The sequence below is a fragment of the Stigmatopora nigra genome, chromosome 5 (assembly GCF_051989575.1).
Source record: "Stigmatopora nigra isolate UIUO_SnigA chromosome 5, RoL_Snig_1.1, whole genome shotgun sequence".
NCBI lineage: Eukaryota > Metazoa > Chordata > Actinopteri > Syngnathiformes > Syngnathidae > Stigmatopora > Stigmatopora nigra.
In genome coordinates this window covers 7,271,349-7,291,266 of record NC_135512.1, presented here as the reverse complement: position 1 = coordinate 7,291,266, position 19,918 = coordinate 7,271,349, and the positions used below count along the sequence as shown (strand labels likewise).

Below are 19,918 nucleotides of genomic sequence, written 5' to 3'. Positions count from 1 at the left end.
GAGTTGACAAAATGATATTAGGTTTTAGTGTGTAACATAGGGACACTCTTACAGTCGTTTAGTAAGGAAGATTAGGAGAAAGATCGGAACTAAACAGCTTGCATGACTCCATAATGATACCCTTGAAATGCTATAGAATGCATGACCTCATTGTATGTTCGTTGTGATAGAGCCAAGGGGGCCAATCGGGTGCTTCGGATGCAGATACAATTTTACGCCGACTGATCAGGCGATGTGCAACAGAAGCTTTACAACCTCCGAGGACAAAATAGTACTCCGCCGCTCACCGGTTGTGTGTCAGATGAGCATGATTTCAGAGGTGAGTCGAGTCTCTCCCCACGTGTTGCTGTTTTGAACTGCTACGTGGTGTCCCGCGACTGGACGCTGAAACTGGAAGGAGAGACAAGACAAGATCATGTTAATTCAAATGCTGATTTTTCTCTGTAAGCAAATTGATGAGAAAAATGTTATATTACTCGTGTATATATTCTTTAAACAAGAAAATCCCAGTTTTTCTTTAGAGCAAGAAGGTAGCACCAAATTTTAAAAAATCAACTATAAACTCAATAAAAAAAGTGCTCAGTGTGGAACATCAACTTTTCACATTTTGATTAAAGGCAGATTGCAAAAAAACAATTAGGGGCATACTGCCACCTACTGTCCAAGAGCGTGTATCATCTCCACACCAATAGAAATCTAACACTGACAGGGTAATTTTTCCTTATTGAAGTCTGATGACATGTATTCATTATTTTTTATTCATTCAAATTGGACAGGATTGTTAACAAGTGTCTTTAGATGTGACCAATAATGTCACATCTCATTCCCCACAGTGAATGATAAACTACATAAAAAAGACATTTATTTTCCCCCTAAAGACGATGACACCTAATTTAATATGACTTGCATCAGAGGTATGAAAAAATCCTTACATGAAATTGGTCAGCCAGACTGTGTAGTAAAAAAAACGCCCACCAGGTGGAAGTCTGAGCATTCAAAAGGATCCCAAATGTAAACTAAGGTGCACTACTAGTGTGGTTTTTGTGGGGATGAAGGGAAAGCAGCTTCAGACACTTGCTGCATGCTGACAGGCCTTTGGATATCTGTTGGGGGTTCAAATCCCGTCCCTTCTTACAGTTTGTTATCACAGAGGGCAATGACAAAGCTCATGAGGGTTAATATTTTTTTTGCTGGGGTAAAGTCAATCTTAAACAGCCGTTAATTTTTAAAACTTGAATTTTTAATGACCTGTACAATTCCCAGGGTAGCCGCCCATTCAACAAAAGTGAAATTAACGACCATGTAAATGTTTTGTAAACTGCTTCCGTCTGCCAATATCTTTTGCATATGTGCTTAACAGCGGAGCTCATTTGCATAGTAACTGTCACCCACGTCAACAAACACCCGCAATTTGGCAGCTACTTTTTTTGCAAGTGCCCAAAAACAATCATGCACGAACATACCCCAAAATGTGAGAAGTCCAAAAGGTAAGCAGATGGATATTTTATAGCTGCAAATATTAAATTCTGGGGGTACAAAAAGATCTCAACAAAATGCTTTAAAAAGAAAACACATATCCATGTCAGATGCCCTTAATTGAGCCATGTCAACATCTAATGAAGCTCCTCTTTTGTCAGTTAGGCGCCCACCCACTCAAAGCAGACACCTCCTTCTGAGTCACCAGCATTTCAAATCCATCTCAACCGCCACGTAAAGAGAATATTAAACTGCTGGTGACAAAATGTCCAAGACGTGCCAAGACTTGTTGTGAAGATTTGGAGCTGGGCTGCTAAATGACGTTCATACACTTGCAGACGGACTGCTTGTTGTTGTGACATACACAACAGGCGCAATTGCACTCCTGAAGACACATTCCGTGACCAACCAGGCAGGCCTTTGCATTCCAAATGATAAGCCGCTTCACAACTGAAGCAAACTTCTATTGTCAACAGCTGTCCATCACATTATTGAAGTTAGTTTGTCTTTCTGCACAGCTGAAATACCCCCCCCCCTCCACTCACAACATCTTAAAATAGTACAGCAGGGCTGTCAAATTGACAAAGTATGATTGCCATAGATATAAACAACACATTTTATTCCACTTGTGGATTCTGACCTTCCAGTGTGGAGTGTGCATGTTTTCCCGGGGTCTGTGTGGGTTTTCTCCGGGTTCTCTGGTTTCCACCCACAACCCCAAACAGACACTGTAAATTTCCCCTATGTATAAGTGTATACAATACTTTAATAATTCCATTTTTAAAGTTATTACTTGGTGTTTTTCAAACAAGTGAATACATCAAATGTAAAGTACTCAAGTAGTCAATACAAAATTGTTTTAGGTAATGATTACTTAGTTGCTATTGCATATAATTGTTTTACGGCAGCCATAAAAATATCGATAAAATCCGGTTGGTAATTCACCATGGCCTTAATACCATTTGCTCCCGTTCATGTTTTATGTGTCCCAAGTCCAAGTAAACAAGCATGAGATTAGCACCTTTAAAACCTGGGAGGGGAAATTCAATGGAAATGTCCTTTTAGGGCTTCCAGTGAAAGGTCAAAGTGCAAAACGGAATAGGAACAGTGTTCAGTATATTTGCGTGATAGCCCATCCACAAACTGTCACTTGTGCCGGCCACTTTGTCACAGCGCTTCCTGAAAAACACTTAAACTATTTCCACAATTACCCCAAACCTCAAAACTCAGAGACAGAAATACTACAGCCACCTCCTGTTCATTCCACCCATTAAAGACGATAGCTATTGAAGATGAATGGACCTTAAATAATTAAATTCTGTTTGTTTTTAAACGCTCTACTCAAGCATGCAAGCATTATTTAGTCTGGCCCGCAGCGGGACGTGATGCGTCAAAGAAAGCGTGCCTGCCGCTGCTGCACCAAAGTCAGGCGGGCAAAAAGTGGGTCAGTGTGTTGCGGCGAGGAAGTGATAGGCCGCTGAAAGTGGCCTCCTTTTCTTTTGCTAGGCAAACAGTGTCACCTGTGACGTTTCCGATTACTACTTCCACTAGAGTTCCTCCTTTGTTCCACAGCAGAGCCTCTTTATTAGTAAAGCTTCATTTATGGCAGCCCAAGAGAGCTCTCCATATCTTTGTGGACCACCCACCAACCCCCACCCTATCTACAACATAAATACACACCTGCTTGTCCAGTTACAAATGCTCTTTCCGGCACACATTCTTTCCATGACAAACACCTGTTACATTCAAAGGATTTTGTTTTTGCTCACAATACACTCTTTTACAGCAACACTCACAAAACCAGTCACTCAAGGACTGTGTGAATTTTATAACATTTGAACTATGTTCACAATTTTAACTGTCTCCATTAACATTTCACATTTAAAATGATGTGGTGTATGAAAAAGGGATGAACATTCAATTTCTGGATTCAAGGCAAGAATATATATATTGAGTTAATCTCTTGGGGTTACGGTTGGGCCATCTGGACTAAAAAGGTCCATGATTATCTTTATAATATCATATAACCTTAATTTCTTTTCAAAATCTCGGGAAGAAAAAATGTAGCTGCTCTCTTGAAAGAATTTGCAATAAAAAAAACTAGTGTAAACATTGTATTTATATTCGAAGATTATTTTGAGGCCAATATAGTTCTTTTTTGTTAGACAGTGAGTAGTCTTCGATTATATATTAGCAATAAACTAGCGAGTGATCAAAAAAAGGAAAGGTATTTAGGATTTTAATGCAAAATATGAGTCCTTTTCTGAGAAAGTATATACTTTCTATACTGTATATACTATATACTGTACTTTAATCTTACAGTTTACACCAAATGTATGGTAATTTATTGTTTGAAACCATCAAAATAGACATGGTCCTTATATTGAACTGAGTCCTTATCCTAGTTTTTTCTTCTTCCATGACCTGTTAACATTGTCTTGCGCAAAGTCACTTCATACATGTACAAACACACACAACATACTCACAGTCAGACTATGACTATTTCACCACCACCACCACACTCAAATGACCCAACAAATGACACATGTACCATCTGTAACAAGCATGAACACGCACATAAGCAAACAACCTTTTATAAGCATGCCTACCCTTTGGAAGCATGCATATACACAAACATAGAATGTGGCTACAGTTTTTGTTTTTTTAAATCCTATTAAAAAATTGATGGCAATCTTCCCCTTTGTTGTACCCAACATTAGCTGTAAAAAGCTATAATCCATCTTCCCCTATTGTTAATGGAATGCTGTAGTCAAGTGAGAATTCCAGTAAAAGCACAAAAACATATTATGCAATTACAAGACAGATAAAAATAAATGTAGCACTGAGAGAGAGAGAGCAAGGCCAACAAATCCTTACGCCGCCACCCAGTCAACTAACTCATTGTGTGCCGTCTGTAACCTCAAAAGATCTTACAGTCTGTGCAATCCCATGTTGGTCGAATTCTCTCGGTTCTAAATCTGTATCCTGGTAGCCGCTTGCACCATGGGGTGTTATTATGCTTTTTTTAGATGTGCCTCTCTCCTTCTTCCTCCTCTTTCCGACTGTATCCTTTACAGATTTCTGCTTTTGATAATTAGAACTTTAGCAACAGGGCACAGGCTTCCCTCAGTTATTGGGAAAAAAGCCAAAAAGGGGGATGTGCTTCTATAAATAAAAAATAAGAACCTATTTTTTGTTTTGAAAAATGGACCTAGTCTTTATGCTGACTGGCTCCTATCAAGATTCAAACCAACAGCCCCATTTTGGCAGTCGAGTGGCTAACTGCTAAGCAACAAAAACATTAAAAAAAATCGACTTTTGAGTGCCCTCCTAAAATAAAATCAGACTTAACCTTCAAAAGGTTTTAAGATAGTCCCAAGTTACTTTTGCAAGAATTACCAGTAGACTTCATATTTGAAGTGATTAATGAGTCAGGCAATCAGTCATACAATCATACCGAGTCACATTATATTTCACAAAAAAATCCATGCCTCCAACTCTGTTTAACAGTATAGAAGAAAAAGACATTCCGTCATGGTGCCAAGCTGGGCTGATAAGCGGTGGCAAGTGGCCTGGCAGCCTTTGGCCCAACAGTAGTGTGTCATTTCTTGTCAGATGGGCAGTGGGCACGAGATCAAGTCCACTAGGGCCCAATGAGAGCAAAGTTGACGGATGAATGAGGGAAAAGCACGAAAGAGGAGGAGGAAATGATGGAAGTTCACGGACTGTTGACAAGGAAAGGGCAGCGGAACAATGGAGGGCAGCCGAGCGGTCGGAGGAAACGAGATAAAATCTTGATGTCTTCCTCAATCGCTCTCCTAGGATTGGCTAATGTCAACACTCCCGGCCGGGCGAGTATAACTAAAGAGTTGCTGGAATGGCACTCAGTGCAGACCGCCACCCGGGCCAAATAAGATCAAATGCGGCCATCTGACTTGCTGGACAAAGCCTTTTTTTCGCCTAAAGGAGTCTCTGTTCCAAATGCAAGAATCCTGGTCGCCAATCACAAAAATGGACCCGGGTGTACCGTGCCAACTTTCAGCTGGGATAGGTTCCAGGACCTCCACAACCCTTGTGAGAATCAATGAATGAAGAATAGAACATTCCATGGCTGGTTACCAGTTTATATTGAGCTGAAATAAATGTTTGGACATGGCCATTTACACGCATATAAATTTGGCACTTGTGTATATAATTGCATTGCGTTTGTATTCACAACTTACCAAAACTGTTCTTTAGTTTTCCGCAAATGATCCTTTGTCAAGTCCCATTGTAATCATTCCTATTTTCAGTTGTGCAAAACTACATTTAGGACAATGTATTTGAAGTAAAACTTTGGAATCCCGGAAAACTTGGGCAATACAGACCTTAAAGTAGAACCCAAAATTCAGTCAGTTATTCAAAAATAATTGGTAGACACACAATACAATGCAAGACATTACGAAAAAAGATGAAAATTCAACAGATTTCCACACAATCAGATTGTTCTTCAACACAACAGTCCCCTAAACTGTTACCCAATGAAAAGTTCAGAGAGTTTACTTCATGGCTAAAGTGCAGACAGCTGCTTGATGAGGGGGGAACACAATCTGTGGACGTTTATCATATCCAAAAAGTCTACTGGAGGCGTTTATTCTTGCACTATCCCAGTTATTGGAACCTGAGACAGACGTCGGGCTTTTCCCACGACAGCGTTCCAAGTGGGCCTTCGGGGCTCTTCCGGAAGACGCAAATTTAAAAGGCATGACGTGTTTCGACCTGACAGAACTTGTAATTATGTTCAGTGTTAAACACACAAACAAACAGATTTGCTAAGACAAAGACTTGCTTTAGAAACATTGCTGTCAATTATGAAGAGGCACCATTTTGACTGGGAATGCCTTGAAAATGTGCTCAAATATTTCCAAAAACCTTCCTTAACATTATGTGGAGACGTCATCTGAAATGACCAAAGGCCTTCCAATCGTTCCGTCAGTGTTCTTGCCATTGCTTCAATTATCAACATTTGAATTATTCAAGTGCATTTCAGTGATTTGGGCCACAAATCATCTCCAATATTTAGCAGCAAAATCTGGGCTGTCTCGCAGCAAAAAGATGGCCTCATTTAAGTCGGCCAACTCAGCTAAATTCAGTTTTTTTTTTAATGCAGCTGTCAAAATGTAAGCTTGGTATTATCCCTCTCAATTCTGAGCATCTTTAGCATTTTGTAGACTTTCATCCTATTTTTTTTTATATATTAGAAGGAATACCACATACAAATGTGTAACATTGTGAACACTTACTTATAAAATGAACATAGTACATGTATTATCAGATTAAAGTATTACAACCTCCTTAGACATAAATTTATTCTTGCAACGTCATGCCCTTCAATTCCAATAACTTCCAATAATTTCAAAACAGTTCCACTAAGGACACTTTTGAAATGAATTCCTTTTTATATGTTTTTTCTTGAAATTCCAGAATGCTTTGAAGCTGCTTATTAGAGCATAACAGAGATCCCAAGCCTCCTGTATTCACCAAACCCACATCCAATACAACACGCATGACTTCCTTTAACATGGCACTGCCCGGTCTCCTGTGTGTGATAAAATGCACAATTGCACTTGCTACTACACTAAAGGTCATGTCATCGCTACTGGCAGTACACGCACGACCCGGCCAGTAGCAATAACTATCCATTGTCATTTCTTGAAGAACTATGAATATTAATTAAAGAGCAGCAATGTACATTCCGTTTATTCCTAATAAGGTCTCTTCCATCTTTTCAAGCTCAGTAAAAATAATAAAGATGTACCCCATGACATAGTATGGCAATTTTGCACTTTTTGAAACTAGTTGAACTAAGATTGCATGACTTTGGTGCCAATTGATTGGAAGCTCTTCAGAAGTGTGGCAATATTCTAAAAAGGAAGTCAAAGTGCCATGTAAGTCTCAAAAGATGCAGTCGAAAGTGAGAAAGGGGAAGAAGACAAGACAACAATCTGAAGACGTTCCTTTCCTAATGTGGACATGTGGTCCTTCAGTACGAGTCCCTGTGGGGAGTCTTCTTTCGTCACATCAGATATCCTATATTAATGAATGATTTCTTTGTGTACAAAATGGAGGAAGCACAATAGCTGAGACTTAAAAGGCTGTATCATTTGTACTTACTTGGACTCCCCTAAATTACCCCCCTGCACGCCTTCCTGAACTTCCCTCTCCCATCAAACAGATCGACGAGGGCCAACAAACTGACACACGGATACGAGAGACTCCCCGTTCCGGCCTGAAAAAAAAAAACAAGTTCAGGCAGGAGGCATGTGTTTCCAAGCCCTGGTCTGTTGACTAAAAATAGGAAAGACAATGCTTCCTGTGGTAACGTCGCCCTCCCCTTCTTCCGAGCCCCTCAAACTCTCTGCTTTATTCCATCGTATATCCAAACAAAAACCACCGCGGGAAGGAAAAAACCATGGCAAAACTAAATTCAACACCGGTAAATTTAAGATGATCTATTTGTCACTAGACAAGTCCAAATAGCTTCTTATTAAAAGTGGAGAGCATTCTCTAATGCCCTTGAAAATTGGAACATATTTAATCATTTAACACACCATCACCTTTTACCTTGAATTCCTTTCAACTGCAGTCCTAACACATTCTCACATACGTGCAAAGAAAAGATAAAATTAAACCTCTCCAATCAATTCAGATAGGCCACGTGCCCTAGGAACCCGGGAGGTGTCAAGTGGAATAAAACACTCAAAGCTGACGTCCTACATGCCATAAAAGGCTTTACAGGATTCTTTTTGAACTCGCCTTTCACCGCAAAACAAGGACACCAATCCGATGGAAGAAAACCCACACAAATTAAATTGAACGCCCGAGCCAACAAAATGATATTTTGACACTAAGGTCATATCACACTTTTTTTTACTGCCAAACAAGTTGGTCATTGGCCTGTAAAATAACACTAAAACCAATTGAAACCATTTATAAGCAAGCTTTTAAAGTCATGAACAGAAAGCCAAAAAAGCACCACCACTGTCAGGTGTTCAAAAAAACACACACAAATGCCTGAACTGGGGCAATACTATTAAATATGCAGATGGAACCTTAGTTTACAAAATCTTCCAACACAAAGCTCCTCCTCCACTGCAAGATTTTGAACCAAAAAAAATTCCAAGGCATTTTGTTTTTGGTGACATTTTAATACACTCAGAGGACAGACGTAAACATGAACGCTCTTCAAATGTTCCAGAATGTCACATTTTGTTCTAATGTTTTGGCTTCTGGACAACCTGGCCCAGTCATGGGACAAAAGTTAAACAGAATATTGTCAAAGTGGACCAGAACGTCCTATTTTCTTTCATAGCAGTCCTTGCAAAACCTCCACGAGACTCCCCCTCTTGCTAGACATTTACCACAAGCCAAAGCCTAGTATTGATACAGTGCAGGGTACACTGCACTAGAGATAAACACAAGTTGAGAAAGCACATGAGTCGGACTTGTTGACGCAAAAAAAGCCCTGGCCGTCCGTGTGTGTGATCCTTTCCTCCTGTATTCGCGAGGGGATTGCTTCCAAGTTTCACTTCACACACACATGCAAACACACTGATGTAATCTCCTACTAATCACATTTGCAGGCCTTGGGCTGAGCAGTTACACGACGGCGCTCAACAGATGGGCCTACAAGCGGCGGGCATGGCGAGGATTAGCGCAATCCAGAAGGAGCAGGAAGGTTTTCGAAGTTGTGGGGAGGCCTCTACGTCTTGGCTAACCCAAGCAGGTGTAAAGGCAAAACGGCAGTGAATTAAATAGGGTGGACTTTGTGGCTTTACAGTACATCTGAAAAGTATGTAGAGTGCTCCACCCTCACTCTGCAACAGGTTAAGAGACAAATTCATACAGTGGATCAACAATTTAAAAAACACATTTTGTAAAACTGCTACAACAGATCATTGTGCATGAAATATGTTTGTTATTTCTATGTAGAGGGCTCAAGCCAACCAAGTAAGATTGATTTTGCCCTTTTAGCATTAACACGAGATTGCAGCAACAAGCATTCCGGTCACGAGTCTGAACATTTGACCACCGTGTCATATGTTAAGTGTGGGAGAACGTCCATCATGTGCAGGCTTTTCAAAATAAAGTCCACTTGACAGCAAACAGTTTTCATCTCACATAATTCAAATATGCATGTATCAAGCAGCAAATGAAATGGTATTAAAAGACAACCCTGTTGTATTAAAAGACAACCCCGTGTGCATTTGTTATTGATTGCCAATGATGTGCATTACATTAATTGGGTGTTGAGGGTCATAAAGCATTTAAATGCGCATAAATGCACAAGTAAGACTGCTTTGGACAAGAGACACGTAAATGTGCAATCAATCTTTGGCCAAATTGCAAACTTGCTCAATTTAAAGCAAATGACTGCAGTTTGTGCTCTTCTTGTAAAATGTAAGACACATTAGCAAGATAATAGTTATTTTAGTATAATCCTGGCAAAAACAACTAGGAATCATAAACGTACACATAAGAGTGCTGTTTTTCCCGGAATGCTTTTTTTTCCAAAATCAACATTAAATTCATTACAAATTCCAGTCCTTAAACACAACGAACACAAAAAATAATAATAACTGTTTCTGAATTGATACAATGAAAGCACTCATTTCGATGAACAACCAGTTTGCAGAAAATGTTTATTTAAAAGAACATGCGTTTGTATACAATGTTGCGCAACACTGCCATATATACTAATGCATGGGAATGGCATTTTAATCTCCTAATGGGTGTCAATTCAAATCTCCGTTTGAGAAAACCACGATTTAACACTACTCTTGTCATGCGTAAATAGAAAATTGCTTTAAATTATGCATGTTAACATAGTTTAAAGTTTGTTGTTATGCTAAAAAAAATAATAATACGCCCGAGGCAGCGGGGTGGGGGGGGGGGGGGGGGGGGGGGGGGAATGGCAATGTGCACATGCAGCATTGTTCGAGGGTGAACCTCCGCCACACCCAAAGCACCCCCTCGGGAGATAACTCGTGCAGGAGGGGGGTTCCACCTTCCCCACCAGCCGCCCACCCAACGCCAGAACAAACCGCCGCCGGGCTCCCGACACCAAGTGGTCGGCTTAAAAATCCACAAATAGAACACAACCAAATGATCCCAGGATAATGCGATTTAAGTGGCGCCGTAAGAAGAAAACGCCGAGGCTATTTTAACCACAGTTAGCATGTGGCAAGCTAGCTGGACGAGGGCGGTGCGCGCGATTTATTGTCCGCGTTATCTCAACCACACTTCCGCGGTGGGACTTGATGGTGTTAATGGCCTGCGTGTGCCCCATTCACGTGGCCTGACAGTAAAACAAAATAGTCCTTGCGGTTTTAGCGTAAATCAAAGCCTGTTTACTATTGAACCCAAAACAAAAAAACATTACTCATAAACAAACGAGCGTCATCGCACGTTTGCTGTTCGCCGATCGCTTTGATGGAAGACGCCGCACTTCAAAACAAACATACCCCCAAAAAATAAAGCAGCGCATCACATTGAGCTGCGCGGAGCAAAGCCAACTCGACGGTTGCGAAGTCATTTTGCACAACAATACTCACCAGAGCAACAAAGATCCTGGAAATTCTCTCCACGTGATATTCCAGCGGGATCATCAGACAGTTTTTAGGGCGATGATGAAGGGCAGCAGCCGCGGGGAGTCCGGGTGTGTCGGGCGGGCGGTGAGCCCTCAACAGCTGTGTTCTGTTTTGAATGAGGATCGAGAGGGATGCGCGGCGGAGGGGCGGGGCTTGCTCCGCTTCTTCTTCTTTGGTGTCGATGGACAGCAGCAATCTTCTTCGGATGTGACGTTATCTGTCACGTTCGAGTTCGCTGAGAATGTCGTACTAAATCAAACATGCACATTAGGAATTCCCTTCATGGTTATATAGTAACATTTCCCCTGAAGGAATAATATTTAAGATTTGGCTTCTTGGTTTTATTAATTAGGGTAATGCTTGGTTGTGCCCCTTTCAATTTTGCATTTTACATTAAGTTGGTTGATAATAATTGAGGATGAATGCTCTTTCTGCAAGTCCGCACCTGAGTCATTTATTTTATTTCATTTAAATTTAAGCAGGATTTTGAAGAATCTGTATGAAAGAACCGACTATTCAATTGGTATTGACCGAACTCAAATGATTGCACGTTTTGACGTGAAAGAATTGTCCTTTGTGATTAATTTATCTTGTTATTATGTTGTAAATTCTAAAAGTCAAAATACTTCGGTGAAATGTTACTCTCACTTCCTCTGACAATATTGTTATGTAATTTATTTTGGCGTAATCGTTGTTTGAGACGTTTAACAGTGAATTACAAAAACCCTACGTTTTACACTCACCCTACCTGGTGGCCAAATGGCCACACTGCAATGTTAGTAGCATCGTCTGTATACTATGGAAAATGGAAATTGATTCCCCTTAACAAATGAATCGAGACAATCGTTGCGACATGACTGTACTACAAAATAAACAAATTTGTATTTTGTATTATTTATTTCTAAAGTTGCCTGATGACTGATAAAAGTGCAGGTTGGTGACATGATTGTTTAAACCAATTTAATGAGTTCAAACTATATTCAGAATTTCCACCTTTGTTGCAATATTAACTTTTTTTGTCAGACTTACATATCTTCCATCTAATAACCTCCATGACACATGTCTGGTGAATAGATACTTGTATTTTTGACAGTTTGTATATAATCAACACATGCTTTTGTCACTCTCCAAATTTGATCTGCTTCTCCCTTTGCACTCCATGCAGTTCCCTGGCCCGATTCTTCAGCTCCTCCGCCTTCTTTTCATCCTTCTCAACGCCCTCGCCTAGTTTGCACATGCGGCTGGCATTGGCGCAGCCCCACACGTGTCCCAGTTCGCAGGCACGCTTGGCATACTCAAACGCCGCGGCCATGTTTGGCTTCAGCCCTTTGGCGTTGCCCTCAATGTACAGGGCGCTGAGATTGAAGCATGAAGGGGCAAAGCCGGCGGAGCACGCCTTCTCGTAGTAGCGACGGGCTGCGTCTAGGTCAGTGGTGCCGCCCTCCATGGCACGCCCGTCGTGAGCGAGCAGGCCCACATTATGGCAGGCATCGATGGACTTCTTTCCACCGGCGTCGCAGGCTCGCATGAAGCAAGAGTACGCACTTTTTAAGCACTCAGTTACACCACCTGGTGAAAACAGTAGCATGTTTAAGCATGTGAAAATTATTTAATATCATCTAAGAAAATACAATTAATACTTTTTTGTGACAATACTTTAAAATCGCAAGGCACAGGGAGATGGACAACCATGCTTACACTGGAGTCTAGGAGAACATTTCACAATACATTGATGTATTTATTTATAGTACCTTTGCCTACAGCATGGTAAGAGCCCAATTTGTAGCAGCTCTCAGCATGATTATATGTTTCACAGTTGTGTTTCAGCACTTGTGCAGTAGCCTCAAAGTTTTGCTTCACTCCTTCCATGTAGTCTGCTAACCTCTGGCATCCTAACACAGTGAAAAAAAATTACAAGATATACAGTATACACTATGCACTATTTGTTACCTTCGGGATCTTTCTCCTTGTAGCACTGGTAGCTGTACTCCATCCCCAAATTATCGAGATACTCCTGTACTTCTTTTTCATCTTCAAAGTTTATGAGGCCTGCCATTTGGTTTTAAATATACAATAGAACAGTAGAAAACCTGTACTACTTGCTCGTTATGACCTTGTGATGCTTTGCATTGCCTATGTGTCAACAATGCCCCGTTTAACCTATCTTCACAGAACTGCTTGACAATAATGAAATACAATCTATTCATTAAAAAAACAAGTTTTTTAAAAAGTATATAGAGCAAATTAACGGAATTAGAACACGCGTGCCGCTTAGCATAAGCTTTCCTAGACCCGCCTACTAACGCAGTACTTCCGGGTTTTTATATAAATACCATATAGACAAAACTAGATGTCTGATGAGCTAACTAAACTCAAGTGGGCGAATGTCGTCATTTGGTGGACATTATGTCATTTAGTTACCATTACAACGCCAACATATTTTTTTAAAATGTTTTTTATGTGTTTTAAAGTGTCTTTCATCCAGATATTGCTCTGATTAATGTAATTAATGAGGAAAAAACGAGTAATTCTAGCGGGTATTTTTTGCCGCAATAAAGAAATATAGTATAACACTAGACTCCTCAGTCACTAGTTTCTGGAGAGACGTTTCCTTCTTTTACCGTAAATTTCAATCCAAATAAAGTACTGTCACTTACTACAAATTTATATTCTAGATTATTTTTTCGCTTGCCACTGTACTTGTTAGTTTTGTAACAGTGACACACAGGTTGTGTAATGCCACCTCCCCGATTCTAATGTACTTCCAGTGTCATGCCAATTTGTTTACTGCCTGTCAAACCAAAAATAGCCGTGACTACTTAGTTTTTACCTGCCCAGATAAATCCTCACTTTACCTGCCTCTGTTTAAGTAATATCCCGACTGTCAAACAATCCCCGAAAATGATTTTCAGCACCGTAGACGGTCATCGAGTCTCATCGCGAACTGAGGCGAGAACAAGCGAGCGAGCTAGTTAGCTTCGCCGTCCGTCCCTGAGCCGTCGCCCCGGTGTTTGCGCGAAAGAAGCGGCCAAGCTGGAGCCACTCCGACGCCTGTGAGGAGAGCACATTCCCTGTCGGATAAGCTAAAATAGTTCCGGAATAATGGCCTCTAGCTTCCTCGACGCGGTAAGTGTTGCTTTTGTTCGATTTCACTGGTTTCCTTGGCTGACAAAGTGCCGCTATGTCTATCGCAGGACGATGCGTCCCCGGCAGGTTTGACAGACATGTGCCTCACCTTTGTGAGCCAAAACCTGGAGTTCTTGTGCGTCAAGCGTGCCGATGGATCCTTGTGCTTTAGAGAGCCCGTCCTTTTCCCCCAGGAGCTTGCAGATCAGCTTCTGGCTAAAATGGCAACAGAAGGTAAACATATGATTCTACACATGTGACTCAAGAACTCAGAATGTCCACTTGAAGTTACTTTACCAATTGACTAAATGAAATGGATTTCCATCTATGTCAATTTACATGGACGTATCCATCAAAGGTCTCCTGAACGACAGTACGGTCGGCGTGTTCCGGAACTGCGAGTACCTGCGGCTGAGACGGGCTTGCGTCCGGACGGCGCGCATATCTGCCGAGGCCTTCCAGAAAGCCCTCTGTCCTCACAGGCTGTCAGAGTTGGACGCCGCCCGCGTCAACGCCGACCTCACCATCCCGGACATTTTGCACGGCTTGGCTACGAATAAATACTGTCAGGTGAGGAAAAATACTCGCGATTCAACGTACCATTTCACAGATTTAAAAAGTGTCACCGTCTCCCACCACGTAGGAATCCCTCCAGCGACTGGTGCTGACGGGTCTCACCATGTCGTCCCTGGAAGAACCGAGTCGTCACGGGTTTGGCGCCCTACGGGGGTTGCGCTCGCTCTCTCTGGCTAACGTGGACTTCTACGACTCGGGTCTGGCCGACGTGTGCTCCCTGCCACGTTTGGAGAGCCTGGATCTGTCCAACACGTCCGTCACCAACCTGAACCTATTGCTGGGCCTGAAGCAGAGGCTGCGCTCGCTCACGTTGCACCAGCTGAAGAGGCTGGAGATGAGCACCGCACAGTTGCTGGGTGTCATTGGACAGCTGGATGTGTTGCAGGTGAGCGGATAAGGAGTATTCCAAGTTATGGTAAACTAGGGCATTTCAAAAATAAATAAAAAATGTATGTATGTACCTGTTTTTGAGCAGCACTTGGACATAAGCGATGACAAACAGTTCACATCCGACGTCGCTCGACAGCTTCTTGGACAACCCGGCATTCTTCCAGCTCTTGTTTCACTAGATGTATCGGGAAGAAAACAAGTAAGAACACTTTCCAATAAAAAAAACAACTGTTTTACTAAAGTTTGAGTTCACACGTTTCATGGCAGGAACCTAATGACTACAACTGCTATTCAGGTTTAGCTAAAAGTGAATGTATTTTTCACAGGTGACAGACGCAGCCGTGAAGGCGTTTGTGGAGGAAAGACCGCAAATGACATTTGTGGGGCTTCTGGCGACAGATGCCGGTTTTTCCGACTTTCTTTCTGGAGACGGAAACCTGAAAGTAGGTTTGAGCAAGTGGCGTAGAGAAAGCAAACCTACACATTTACATTGCCATTTTGGTTCAGGTGACGGGGGAAGCCAACGAGACGCAAATCTGCGAGGCATTGCGCCGCTACAGCGAGCGAGAAGGCTTTGTGAGAGAGGCGCTCTTTCACCTCTTCAGTCTCACGCACGTCATGGAGAAGCCACGACCTGACATTTTAAAGGTGGAGTCCATCTCCGTCCCTGGGCTAAATAGTCTAGGACTAAAATAAAATGTCTTGGCAGCTGGTTGTTCTGGGCATGAAGAACCACCAGGCCACGCTCAACGTCCAGTTGGCAGCGAGTGCCTGCGTTTTTAACCTGACCAAGCAGGACCTGGCAGCCGGGATGCCGGTCCGCCTACTCAGTACTGTCACTCAGCTCCTGCTGGAAGCTATGAGGACATTTCCTAACCACCAACAGGTAGAAACTTTTCTTCACTCTTACTGTGACAGCTAGAGATATTCGAATACAAATGAACCAGGGTCGGGGGCATTCTTCTGGGACCGACCCTTGTAGCACCCAACCCCGTTCTCCCCTACATGATTTTCCTCTTTTTTCCCAGTTGCAGAAGAACTGCCTTCTGTCTCTTTGCAGCGACCGCATTTTACAAGAGGTGCCATTCAACAGGTAGGATTATTAACGCTCAAAAGGCCAAGGTTTACAACAATTCAAGCAAATATGTGAAAATGTGACACTCATTTTCAAGGTTTGAGGCGGCTAAGCTTGTCATGCAGTGGCTGTGCAATCACGAGGACCAGAATATGCAGAGAATGGCTGTGGCTATCATCTCTATACTTGCTGCTAAGGTATTTTTGTGTATTTATTATCATTATTTATTTGTTTTACAAATGTTCACCATTGTTGAACTTTAAAATGTTTTCCATAGTTGTCCACGGAGCAAACTGCACAGCTGGGAGCAGAATTGTTCATAGTCAAGGTAACAATCCAATTTTGACCTCATTTGAATGGTCAATTTTGACGCGTTAAATGTGGTCCCCCCTGCAGCAACTACTGCACATTGTACGTCAGAAGGCCACTCAGGGCATTGTGGACGCCACCTTAAAATTCACCCTGAGTGCCCTTTGGAACTTGACCGACGAGTCACCGACTACCTGCCGCCATTTTATTGAGAACAAAGGGCTGGATCTGTTCATCAAAGTTCTCAAGGTACACACACATCAGAAACCACAAGAAAACTGCATTTTTTTAATCTCAACACTACACAGTACATAATTTAGTAATACTTTTTTCTAATATTGCACCTTATATCGAATTGGGGGGCTTCATTTATTACAATACTCTATAATTGTAAGTCTAAAGTTTTTTTTTTTAACATTACAAGTGGATTCCTACAATAACTACTATAATTTGAGGATATACATTCGATTTAAATGGTAAATTAATCTAATCTAAGATTTTGATGGTAAAATTCATCATGAAACTAATCATCATGACGATGACCGTTTAAACATATGAGTTTTGGATCAAATTAAATGTATACCAAAGGTCCTGAAATATTGAACATTTGGAAAAGTGCATTCAAATTTTGGTCATAATAGGTTCACCTCAACGTCTATGGGTTTCCAAAATGTGCTAGTCCTATTTATATTAATGATCTCATTATGACAACTTGTTAAACATTATATTAATTAATGTATGCCTGCGGGGGAAGTGTGACTCACCATTTTCTTACCTCTCTTTCTCCACAGTCCTTCCCAAATGAGTCTTCCATTCAGCAGAAGGTTTTAGGCCTGCTGGTGAGCAACCAATATTTTTTCCCAACACCATTTTAAGCATCATCATCATCCTAAAAAAAAAAAAAAAATACCTGCATAAATCCGAATAAAGTGATCATCTTTTTGTCATATGCTAGAACAACATAGCAGAAGTTGGTGAGCTGCACAGTGAGCTGATGGTGTTCACTTTCCTGGACCCCATCAGGACTTTGCTGCACAGCCCTGAAGTGGAGGTGAGCTACTTCGCAGCTGGCATCCTGGCCCACTTGACGTCACGGGGGAAGGACGCATGGACGCTCGGGCCTGGACTCAGGTCTTCCCTTTTGGAGCAGCTGGTAAGTGCCAAATCAGATCAAATGCAACAAGTTGGGAGTCTCACAGCTTGCTCTTCTGACAGCACGACGTCATCATGAAGTGGCCCGCGCCCGACTGCGAGATGGTGGCCTACAGGTATGGAATTATAGGAAACAGGTCAAGTCTTGATTTCATTTGGAGAAACATATTGCCCTAGTCATGTGTATGCATGTTGTTCTGTAGGTCCTTTAACCCTTTCTTTCCCCTACTGGAGTGCTTCCACACGCCGGGCGTCCAACTCTGGGCTGCTTGGGCCATGCAACATGTCTGCAGCAAGAACGGTGAGGCTTACAGTGTACAATAAATGGACACTTCACTAGGTATAGTCACCATCTAATAGCACACAATACAAAAGTTAGTATAACTCGGACTTGGCGTAGCATTAAAGAACACACCTGAATACAAGCCACAGCACACAGATCCAATCAAATGTAAGAAAATATACATATGTCCACATTTTTAATATGATATATTTACATAGATGTTACACAACAAGATTTAATTGACCAAATATTACTATTAGCCAAGGCTAGTTGAGCCATCCTAATTGGTATGCAGCTACTCTTCCTGGACTGAATGCACAAAAGCAATTGACGTTCTAAAACCAGGTGGTATCAATTGAAAAGAAGATAATACAAAATTAAAATGTAAATGACTCACCATTTCTCAAACGAAGCTTCGGGAATTCTATCACAAGGAATCAAGCAAAAGTTGCGTTCAACAAAGCAAAAAGTTACAACGGTAATCTGCGAGTTATTTGGGTAAATGAACACTTTTGCAAAAAAAAAACAAAAATAGCCAGGTCACCATTAGCTAGTAGGTAGGAATATTCATAAACTCAATAATGAATATTTGTGATAGTAATGGACCACTACTGTGTATTTGTAGCTGGTCGCTATTGCAGTATGCTGTTGGAGGAAGGAGGTCTGCTGCAGTTGGAGCGCATACACACCAACCCGCAAACACACCCGGATGTCGGGCAGCTTACCGAAAGCATATTAGAAAGCCTGGAACGCCACCGGGTGCGCACGGGACAGCACACCACCGCCCGCCTGCCACCACAGCAATAAGCGCCAACAGGGTAAAAAAAAAAAAAATGATTTTGAGTTCCAGTGGGTGGGATTGTAATTCATTGCCGTTACGGTGCTAGACGTCCAATCTATTTTGACTGGGGGGTGGATGATCCCTGCCAGGATTGGATGCCTAGTGGCCTCAATCATAGTCAATGAGTTAACGCTTTTTTCATTCATACTAATTAGACATTTTTAAAAAGAATGTTTTTTTCTTCTTACAGGTATACGAAACCTGTAAACCTCAAGAGAGAAACAGATTTAAAAAAAATGGACAGCGTACGCGGTTGTTTGCACATAATCCTTATTTATATTCCGCAAGAATGTTACAAGTACGCTTCAAAGTCTATTAGGTTTTTTTTCTTGTCTGAGCTAAAGCATGTCGCAATGATATGTCAATGCTGTAAAATGAAATCTGAAAATGTATACATAGGATAACCATGTTATTATTAGTGGCATGTGTGTAAATGTGTCTATGTCTGGGTTATATTGTAAATTCTACAGAAAACGTTAATTTTGTGATAAAGCAGTCAAAGAATTGACACTTTTTGGCCCAAAAATGTGATTATAAATGATTGAATGATTTATTTTAATAACATCCCAACTTTATTTCTATTACTTTTTCAACTTTAGCCTTAATATACCCAAAAAAAAGCACTTTTGGAGATAGTCTAAATTGTAAATGAACCTATTTGAACTGAAATAGTAGAGTGCAAATTTGATGCTTTTAGAAATTTAGTAACTTCAATTTAATCCTCAGCATTTTGACTCTGTTTGGGCAAAATTGACATAAGTTTTTTATTTTACTTTTGCAAAGCTCTGATTTTACCCTTGTAAGATACCCATTGTGCAAGCATGTTTGTTAGTCGCAATGGAATGTGTAAATATGTTTTGAAGGAAAACCTACTTGTTCAGAATTGCATCACATATAGTATTTTATTGTACATCAATGATTATTTTGTTTCATTTTAATTCCAAAAAAATGTTCTACGTATCAGATTTAGTCCTAATGGAAACTTCTTTCCAATTGGGAAATAAAGACTATACATTTACAGCTAACTGGTGTCATATTGCTAATGAAACCATTTTGTACAG

At 41.2% G+C, this 19,918-nt stretch overlaps 3 protein-coding genes across 5 annotated transcripts in view; 1 reads left to right on the top strand and 2 right to left on the bottom strand.

The window, feature by feature from the left end:
• Positions 1-11,269, bottom strand: part of ralgps2 (Ral GEF with PH domain and SH3 binding motif 2) — a 45,876-nt gene extending 34,607 nt beyond the window's left edge. For 2 of the 3 annotated variants that reach the window (XM_077717606.1, XM_077717608.1), the window contains exons 1-2: positions 11,070-11,269; positions 288-390 (exon numbers count right to left, since the gene is read on the bottom strand). The gene's annotated coding sequence lies outside the window, so the exon portion shown is untranslated. The remainder of the gene's footprint in view (positions 1-287; positions 391-11,069) is intronic. The other variant, XM_077717609.1, reaches the window with a different exon arrangement.
• Positions 11,270-12,051: 782 nt separating this feature from the next.
• coa7 (cytochrome c oxidase assembly factor 7) lies at positions 12,052-14,423 on the bottom strand. Its single transcript, XM_077717626.1, has 3 exons — positions 13,056-14,423; positions 12,857-12,997; positions 12,052-12,674 (listed from the first exon to the last, which is right to left on the bottom strand). Exons 1-3 carry the CDS (start codon positions 13,159-13,161, stop codon positions 12,226-12,228), a joined length of 696 nt encoding a protein of 231 aa, XP_077573752.1. The 5' UTR covers positions 13,162-14,423; the 3' UTR covers positions 12,052-12,225.
• On the top strand, positions 13,777-19,882 carry zyg11 (zyg-11 family member, cell cycle regulator). The gene is made up of 18 exons (XM_077717604.1): positions 13,777-14,231; positions 14,300-14,465; positions 14,590-14,801; positions 14,875-15,192; positions 15,283-15,396; positions 15,524-15,640; positions 15,705-15,845; positions 15,907-16,083; positions 16,226-16,290; positions 16,370-16,469; positions 16,550-16,600; positions 16,669-16,830; positions 17,373-17,420; positions 17,537-17,734; positions 17,797-17,849; positions 17,937-18,034; positions 18,642-18,834; positions 19,048-19,882. Exons 1-17 carry the CDS (start codon positions 14,208-14,210, stop codon positions 18,821-18,823), a joined length of 2,226 nt encoding a protein of 741 aa, XP_077573730.1. The 5' UTR covers positions 13,777-14,207; the 3' UTR covers positions 18,824-18,834; positions 19,048-19,882.
• The last annotated feature ends 36 nt before the right edge of the window (positions 19,883-19,918 follow it).

What these genes read in the sequence shown, in the direction of transcription:
- coa7 (XM_077717626.1), bottom strand. Translation starts at nt 13,161, where the DNA reads ATGGCAGGCCTCATAAACTTTGAAGATGAAAAAGAAGTACAGGAGTAT. An exon ending in CAAGGAGAAAGATCCCGAAG is followed by an intron (nt 12,998 to 13,055) that starts GTAACAAATAGT and finishes TCACTGTGTTAG; the next exon opens with GATGCCAGAGGTTAGCAGAC. An exon ending in TTACCATGCTGTAGGCAAAG is followed by an intron (nt 12,675 to 12,856) that starts GTACTATAAATA and finishes TGTTTTCACCAG; the next exon opens with GTGGTGTAACTGAGTGCTTA.
- zyg11 (XM_077717604.1), top strand. Translation starts at nt 14,208, where the DNA reads ATGGCCTCTAGCTTCCTCGACGCG. An exon ending in GACAGCTGGATGTGTTGCAG is followed by an intron (nt 15,193 to 15,282) that starts GTGAGCGGATAA and finishes GTTTTTGAGCAG; the next exon opens with CACTTGGACATAAGCGATGA. An exon ending in ACATGTCTGCAGCAAGAACG is followed by an intron (nt 18,035 to 18,641) that starts GTGAGGCTTACA and finishes GTGTATTTGTAG; the next exon opens with CTGGTCGCTATTGCAGTATG.